Genomic DNA, 8,990 nt, shown 5'->3' with positions numbered 1-8,990 from the left:
GACCCTGGCAGTGGCAGGCTGCACAGGCTCCCCGGAAGGGGGGTGTGGAGAGTGACCTGTGCTCGCACACAGGCTTCTTGGTGGCGGCAGCAGCAGCCTTAGCGTCTCATGTCAGTCTCTGGGGTCCGCACTTTTAGCTGCGGCTCGCGTCCGTCTCTGGAGCTCCTTTAAGGAGCGCTCTTAATCCCCTCTCCTCGCGCACCAGGAAACAAAGAGGGAAGAAAGTCTCTTGCCTCTTCGGCAGCTCCAGACTTTTCCCCGGACTCCCTCCCGGCTAGCTGTGGTGCAGTAGCCCCCTTCAGGCTGTGTTCACGCCGCCAACCCCAGTCCTCTCCCTGAACTCCGACCAAAGCCCGAGCCTCAGCTCCCAGCCCCGCCGGCCCCGGCGGAGGAGCAGACAAGCCTCTCAGGCTGGTGAGTGCTGGTCGGCACCGATCCTCTGTGCGGGAATCTCTCCGCTTTGCCCTCCACACCCCGTGGCTGCGCTCTCCTCCGCGGCTCCGAAGCTTTCCCCCTCCGCCACCCGCAGTCTCCGCCCACGAAGGGGCTTCCTAGTGTGTGGAAACCTTTCCTCCTTCACGGCTCCCTCCCACTGGTGCAGGTCCTGTCCCTATCCTTTTGTCTCTGTTTATTCTTTTTTCTTTTACCCTACCCAGGTACATGGGGACTTTCTTGCCTTTTGGGAGGTCTGAGGTCTTCTGCCAGCGTTCAGTAGGTGTTCTGTAGGAGTTGTTCCACGTGTAGATGTATTTCTTGTGTATCTGTGGGGAGGAAGGTGATCTCCACGTCTTACTCTTCTGCCATCTTCCCCTCGTCTCTATTTGTTGTCTTTTTGATGGTAGCCATTCTGGTGGTGTGAGGTGATATCTCATTGTGGATTTGATTTGCATTTCCCTGATGATCAGTGATGTTGATCATCTTTTCATGTGTCTGTTAGCCTACTGTATGTCTTCTTTAGAAAAATGTCTATTTAGGTCCTCTGCCCATTTTTAAATTGGATTGTTGAGTTGTGTGTGTTTTTGTATATTTTGGATATTAACGCCTTATCAAATATATTGCTTGCAAATATATTCTCCCATTTAGTAGATGGCCTTTTCGTTCTGTTGATAGTTTCCTTCACTGTGCAAAAGCTTTTTAGTTTGATGTAGTGTCATTTGTTTATTTTTGCTTTTGTTTCCCTTGCCTAAGGACACATAGCCAAAAAAAATATTGCCAAGACTGATGTCAAAGAGAGTACTGCCTGTGTTTTCTTCTAGGAATTTTGTGGTCTTACACTTAAGTCTTGAATCCAGTTTGAGTTTTTGTATGTAGTGTGAGAAAGTGGTCCAGTCTGATTCTTTTGCATGTAGCTGTCCAGTTTTCCTAACATCATTTATTGAAGAGGCTGTCTTTCCTCCACTTTATATGCTTGCCTCCTTTGTCATAGATTAATTGACCATATAAGTGTGGGTTTATTTCTGGGCTTTCTATTATGTTCCATTGATCTATATGTATATTTTTGTGCAAGTACATACTGTTTTGATGACTGTAGCTTTGTGGTATAGTTTTAAATCAGGGCACGTGATACCTTCAGTTCTTTTCTTCTTTCTCAGGATCATTTTGGCTATTTGTGTTTCCCTACAAATTTTAGAATTTTTCATTTTGTGAAAAGTGCCATTGGTATTTGATAGGGATTGCATTGAATCTGTGGATTGTCTTAAACTTTGCAATGCAGCACATTCAGTGACTGTTGGGTGTGGTGGATGTGTTGTCAAGCTTTGGGCCTGCCCAGCCCCTTTGAACACCCTCTTAATTTAGGACTTCTCCATGTTGTGACTCCTGACCCCATGGGCCTGTTTCCCCAGCTTTCCTTGCAGCTCGAGCCTGGGCATGTGGCCCAGGCTCTGACAACCAACTGTAAGATGTCAGTTCAGAAGCAAATACCATAAAGAGAGGGGTGCCGTGTAGAATGCCTTCTAGCAAAGATGATGAGAGACAGACATCTAACTGTCAAAGTTGTCTATGGCACGTCCTGGATGTAAAATCCTATGCCCAGAATCAGGAGCTGGGCAGAGATGTCTGAGCCCAGTGGCCACCACGATAGCGTTTTTACCAGTGGAGTTTGATGGTATAACTTGCACAACATGCTTGGATGGCTAGCCTCTGAGTCTGAGTCTCTGGCCCTGCTGAAGATCCTGAAAGGGACTATAGATTCTTCAGTAAACTCCTTTTCTGCTTAAACTAGCTTGAATGGGTTCAGTTTGCAACTGTGACGGATAAAATTAGATTGCTGTGTACACTGTGGCTTCTATTTTTCAATTTTAATTGCTTCTAAATGCCTCTTTTTCCCCAGTCCCTCAAATTCATACACTGAACTGTGAAACACAAGAGGTTATGCAGATTATTAATGCCCAGCATTAAAGACAAGGCAATACAAGTAGCCCTAATATTTATACTCAGGGCAGGCCCACGCTCAGCCTTAAAATTCTCTATGAAATCCCATTACTTATAACATGTTGCAAACTTGATAAATTCTAATTAGAAAAAGGAATATTTGGCAAGTAGAGGTCTCTTGGCAAAGTGGCCTCTTCCCAGGGCAGCTCCCTGAAGCCTAACAGTCAGGCTCAGGTCAGTCCTATGTGAGGCAAGAGCCAGCCTTGTGTAAAAACAGACTGTCCTGAACATAGCAAGGGTTTGTTTAATAAATATTTGCTGGGCTTCCCTGGTGGCGCAGTGGTTGAGAGTCCGCCTGCCGATGCAGGGGACACGGGTTCGTGCTCTGGTCCGGGAGGATCCCACATGCTGCGGAGCGGCTAGGCTCGTGAGCCATGGCTGCTGAGCCTGCGCGTCCGGAGCCTGTGCTCCACAACGGGAGAGGCCACAACAGTGAGAGGCCCGCGTACCACACACACACAAAAATAATAAATAAATAAATAAATAAATGAATAAATAAATATTTGCTGATTGATTTCTCTCTTGGGGTTGTGGAATGTAAATTACATGGATGTGTTATTACTCTTCAACATTTGTGTGTGTCTCTCTGTGTGTGTGTATGTGTCTGTGAGAGAGAGAGAGAGATCTAAGGATCTATAAATAATAAATTCCAGGCGTGGAGATTGGAGCCAGAAAAGTCAAAGATGTAAGTCTCAGCCTTGAGTGAGTAATACCTTTTAGTTTCCCATGTATAAGTTGGGGCTTATAACAATACCTACTCCAGCCACCTCCCAGGATTGGGAGTTTTGTAAGAGATAATATGCACTTAAATTACCTTGTGATTATTATCTGGTTCATGAAATGGGACCAAAGAGGGGAGTGGGGAAAAGGCTCTAAAATTAGTGTGTGGAGAAGCGATCATAGCTAACATGACCCACTGGGTTTGGTCCCATCTGCCTGCGGTCAACAGTTTGTAGCACTGGGTTTCCAAGTATTTCTAAGCAGTAGGTATCCTCCTTTTCCTCCCCACTCCTAGCCAAAGCCATCAATTCCACCTCAGACTTTGAAACATCTAAACCTATAGCCTGACTTCCCTACCCACCCTTACCTTCGTTCAGGCCCTGGTCCTATCTTTCAGCTTCAGCCTCTTTCTGCCTCTGGTCTCTGATCTCCTTCCCCTGTATCCACATGGAGGGCAATTATTGCCCTAAAAAAGCAAATCAGATCACATCACTTCCCTAAGAATCTCTGTTGGATAGCTAAACCTATATATCTATGGTGTTTCTATATCTAAAGAGGGAAGCCCAGGTATGAGACTGTTGCAATCAGGTGAGAGATGTTGGGTGTATGAATTGTTATAAAAAATGTGAAAAATGGTTATCTCTAAGATTTTTTCTATTCATTTATCCAACAAATATTTATTGGTGCCATGTGACAGGCACCATTTTAGGCCCTGTGGATATGAGGAAACAGCATAGGTACAGATCCTGCCCTAAAGAATATACGGAAAATCAATAGGAAATCAGACTTATGTGATAGTGACTTGGGGAACTCCTTGAGATAAACTGGTCAGGGGAAAGTCCTCTGAGGAGGTGATATTTTGCTTGAACCTCAATATGGAGGAAGAGACAGCTGGACACAGATCTGGAGAAGAATATTTCAGAAAGAAGAAAGAGGAAGAGTTAAGGCCCTTGGGTGGGAAAGAGTTTGACATTTTCGAGGAAAACATACTAGTGTGAGTGCCAAGCAGTGTACTGGGGAAAGCAGTGTAGAGTGGGGTGGACAGGGAGGCAGAGGCCATATCATATAAAAAGGCTTAGAGGCCATTGTCAGGAGTTTGAATTTTATTCTAAGTTTGGAAGACATTAAACTTGAGCCCGGGAGAGACACAGAATGGTTTATATTTTACAGGTCACTCTGGCCCCTGAGTAAAGAACTGACTATAGGGGTCAGGGTGGAGGTAGGCATGAATGGAAGCAGGGGGCAAGGTAGGACAATGTGGTATTGGCTCTGGCTGAGTTGCTGGTGGCTTGGCTAGGAGATGTCCAAGGACACAGAGAGAAGAGGTCAATTAATAGGATCTATTTTAGGGATCAAACTGACTGCTGATGGATTAACTGGATATGAAGGTGAGTGGTAGGAAGGAATCAAGGATGATTTAGGGGGGATGGTGATACAATTTGCTGAGACAACCAGGAAAGGAATAGATTTGGGAAGAAAAGTTGAGTTCAGCTTTGGACATGTTACGTGGGAGATGCTAGTCACTTCAGTGGGAGATGACAAATAAGTCTGGAACTCTGGGAGAGGTCCTCGCTGTAGATTTACATTTGTGAGTCATCAGCGTGTAAATGATATAACTGTCATGGGGCTGGCAGGGAACACCAGGGAGAGAGTGTAACTAGATCAGAGAAGAGGGTGAAGGACAGCCCTGGAATATGCCAGCATTTACCAGTAGTGAAAATGGGGGTTGAGGAACCTGGAGAGTGAGGTTAGAGGGAAACCAGGAGGGTTAGAGCTTCCCTGGCTTAGCAGAGGGTGGTGTGTCCAGCTGAGGGATTTGGTCAACTGTGCACAACATCCCTGAGAGGTGGAGTAAGACAAGCGCATAAAAGAGATAGGAATAGATAACCAACAAGGACCTACTGCTGTGTGGCACAGGGGACTATACTCAATATTTTGTAATAACCTATAAGGGAAAAGAATCTGAAAAAGAATACACACACACACACACACACACACACAAAACTGAATCACTGTGCCATACACCTGAAACTAACATGACATTGTAAATCAACTATACATCAAATAAAAAATTAAGTTAAATTAAAAAAGAAAAGAGATAGGAACAGAGGATTTGGCACTTTGTAGGTCATTATGGTGACTATGACCAAAGCAGTTTTGGACCCAAGCCTGATTGGAGTAAGGGAGGGAGGGGCAAGAATGTGTAGTTGGCAAGGGTACATAGCTTTCAAGAAGTTTTGCTGAGAGGCTAGATCATGGATGTTTATGTTTTTTTCTGTTTGTATATTCTCATTTTCCAACAATGAACATTTAATATTGTGTTTTATTATTATACATTGCAGATAGCACCCCACTGTTTATGAGAGAAGGAGAAACTCCTCAGGCGAACACTGCAAACCTTCACCTTCCCTCCCCTGCGACCTCTCCAACCCCAGGCTTGCTATTCTCCACAGTCACCAGTCTCCCATAGGCTGCACTCACTCTTGCTGGCTTCCACCATGTATAAAAGTCTGGTGCCAGCATATGATCCAGCAATTCCACTCCTGGACATATACCCAGACAAAACTATAATTTGAAAATATACATGCACCCCGATGTTCATTGCAGCACTATTTACAATAGCCAAGACATGGAAAAAACCTAAATGTCCATCTCTAGATGAATGGATAAAGAAGATATGGTATGTATATACAATGGAATACTACTCAGCCATAAAAATGAATGAAATAATGCCATTTGCAGCAACGTGGGTAGACCTAGAGATTGTCGTGCTAAGTGAAGTAAGTCAGAAAGAGAAAGACAAATACATGATATCACTTATGTATGTAAGCTAAAATACGATACAAATGAACATATCTATGGAACAGAAACAGACTCAGATACAGAGAACAGACTTGTGGTTGCAGGTGGGGGGAAGGGAGGGGGGAAGGATTGGAAGTCTGGGGTTAGCAGATGCAAACTATTATATATAGGATGGATAAACAGCAAGGTCCTACTGTATAGCACAGGGAACTAGATTCAATACCCTGTGATGAACCATAATGGGAAAGAATATGAAAAAGAATATATAACTGCATCACTTTGCTGTACAGCAGAAATGAACACAGCATTGTAAATCAACTATACTTCAATAAAATTAGAAAAAAAAAAAAAGGAAAAAAAGAAAACGTCTGATGCCGGGCATTAGCTGTGGCTGTGGCTCCTACTCCTCTCAGCATCCATAAGCCACCCCACCCCACACACGTCCAGGATCATTTGGTTATGCACTTATCACCCACCCAGTTTCACCCACGCATCAGTCCCACAGCTGCAGACAAAGTTCTTTTCCTGCTTTTTACTTCCCGGCTCTTACAGTGGCAGGATGGGATAATAGGGAAAAGAATAGGGCCTCAAAGACGGACGTGGGTTTCTTCCCTTACCTGCCACTCATTAACTGTGTGACCTTGGGCAAGTCTCTTAAGGGCTCCGTTTCCTCATCTGTAAAACAAGGTTAGTAAAACTCACATCCATTCAGTTTTGTGGTGCCTGGCATAAAGTAAGCAGCAGTTGCGGCGGCTCACTTTGCATCAGCATTGCGCGGAGCCACAATAGGTGAGAACTAAGATGCTTCAGAAATGTGACCCAGTAGCGGGGGCCCCTCACATGACCCCGAGATGCCAGGCAGTGTTTCTCTCCCCGCCCAGGGCGTGTGCAAGTCCGGTGACCCGACTTTCCAGTCACCCCACACTCCGGGTCTGTGATTATGGGCCCCCCCCACACACATAGCTGGGCCTGACGCGGCGGTGGCTCATGCGCCTTTCCGCCCCAGCCTGTTGCCACGGACCACACGTCTCAACCATGCTGCCTGGCCCCTCCCCCCGCCCCGGGTGCGCCCCTCCAGCTTGCCGGCTCGGGTGTCTGAGCGGCCGCGCCCGCGGGCCGTCCGCTCTGACTGGCTGCACCGCGGCGGCGGGCGGCCCGTGGGCACACACACCCTCCCCGCGCAGCCAATGGGCGTGCGCGCGTCACTGACCCGGCGGCCCGCGAGCCGGCAACCCCTCAATAAGCCACATTGTTGCACGAAACTCCAGCGCAGGAGTCCCGGACCGCCGCTAGCACCAGCGTGTCACCGAGCCGAGAAGATCCGCTGGCGAGAGCAGCGCGCGTGTGAGCCGGAGAGGTCCTGTCGCCCTAGTGGAGCCAAGCTGCTATTCTTCTCAAGTTGAGCCTTAGTGATTCTGTGGCTGAAGTTAGTACCTTGACAGTGGGGGCATCCCAGCACGTCGCTGGGAGTGATTCTTGGTCCTTCAGCAGTTGTGACTATCAAAACCTGTTTTTAGAGTCCCGAAACTCTCCAGCTGGGCGCGCCATCGTGTGCCTTCTTTGTGTACCTCCCGGACTCATCGCTCCCAACCGGGCCTCCAAGCCCGGACAAAGCGGTCAGACCGCGCCGCCCTCCTCCCCCGCAAGCGCTCCAGCCTCGGTTTCCCATCTCGGCGCTGTCGGGCCGCAGCAGGATGATCGCCTCGCATCTGCTCGCCTACTTCTTTACGGAGCTCAACCATGACCAAGTGCAGAAGGTAAGTAAGAACGGGCGGGGGCGGCTGGCTCGCCTGACAACATTGCTTTGTCCCCGGCCCTCTCTCCGGGGTCCCGGCCGGCTGGGACTCTCCTCTTAGACCCTGCGGGGACCCGCTTCCTTCCCATTCCGGGCCGCGGACGCGGAAAATATCAGCGCGGCGGGGAAAGTCCTGGGCTGGAGGAGCCACGTCCGCTAGGCACGGGCAGACGTGTGCGCGCGTGCGAGGCTACGGGGCTCGCGCACCGCGCGGCTCTCCCTCTCTGCGGCCCTGCGCGCGCTCGCGCTTTTTTTTTTTTGGAGGGGCGGGCCACCCGGCACGTAGTCTTTGACTGCTGGGCCCACGTGGGAGGAGCCCCCCTTTCGCTGCCTGAGTTCCGGCCAGAGCACGTGGGGAGAATCGTGGCGGGGGGGTGAGTTGGGGGAAGGCTCCGTTGCCGCGCGGGGTTGCCTGGGTTCCTCCCGCGCTAAAGGACCACATTTTGGGGACCTACGATTCCCCCTAGCGTTCCTCACGGCCTTGCGGAGGTGGGCTTGGGGAGAAGACCACGCGGGAAGAAGCTGGGAAAGGGTCAGAGAAACTCCGCCCGCCGCACCCCTTCCCCGGAACTGAGGCGCCCGGAACTGTGGCTCCGCGAGGGGCGTACGCCCCCCCCCATGCCCATTCCCAGCGCCTGCCTCGGGGCCGCCCTGCCTTGAGTACCCCATCTTCGGGCCCGCCCCCAAATGGGGGGTGGACTTTGGATGTTACTTCTGGTGTACCTAAAAGTTTCTCCGAGAGGACCAACACCCCCTTTTCCCCTCTTTGCCGTCTTCCTGGAGATTTTTGTCCTTCCGAAAACGAGCTTTTCCCTGTCGTGAGCCCTGACCTGTCTGCCCGCTTCTGTCTCAGCAGCACCCCGCCTAAGTCCGAGCTCTTGCTCGGGCCAGGTCTTTTACGTAAGACAAAGCCTCTGGCCCCGCCGGGGAGCCTCGCTCTCTGTGCCTCTGGGTATGGAGAGTGGGTGGGGCTAGGCTGGGCCCCAGGCGCTCTCTGGGGAGAATTGAGTTTCTGAAACGCTCGGGATTTCGGGATTGGCTCCTGGCCCTGGGCCTCAGCTAGGACTTGAGACGAGAGGGTGGGCTGGGGCGGGGGTGGAGGGTGTCTGTGAGTCAATGACAGAGCGTTGCTCAATTACATACTTGAAATTTCTGTATCTCAATGGGAACACATTTTTGGGCAAATGTTTTGACGTTATCTTTATGTGGGGCGACCTGCTCATACTCCCATTCTGGAGAT

The 8,990-nt window shown here is 49.4% G+C and overlaps 1 protein-coding gene across 5 annotated transcripts in view; it reads left to right on the top strand.

Moving 5' to 3' along the window:
• Nucleotides 1–7,110: 7,110 nt before the first annotated feature.
• The window catches only part of HK2 (hexokinase 2), a 61,508-nt gene continuing 59,628 nt past the window's right edge, over nt 7,111–8,990 (top strand). Inside the window, exons 1-2 of one of the 5 annotated variants that reach the window (XM_089922927.1) lie at nt 7,115–7,381; nt 7,473–7,712. In XM_089922927.1, coding sequence (XP_089779053.1) covers nt 7,650–7,712 — 63 coding nt within the window. In that variant the 5' untranslated portion in view covers nt 7,115–7,381; nt 7,473–7,649. Of the gene's footprint in view, nt 7,713–8,990 lie in introns of all 5 variants that reach the window. The other 4 variants (XM_089922929.1, XM_089922926.1, XM_089922930.1 and 1 more) reach the window with 4 other exon arrangements.

Source organism: Delphinapterus leucas, chromosome 13 (assembly GCF_059928025.1).
Source record: "Delphinapterus leucas isolate spDelLeu-1000000601 "Yukka" chromosome 13, BTC_Dleu_Yukka2, whole genome shotgun sequence".
In the NCBI taxonomy this organism is placed as follows: domain Eukaryota; kingdom Metazoa; phylum Chordata; class Mammalia; order Artiodactyla; family Monodontidae; genus Delphinapterus; species Delphinapterus leucas.
Note: the sequence above shows the minus strand (reverse complement) of the source record. Positions and strands in the feature narration are given on the sequence as shown.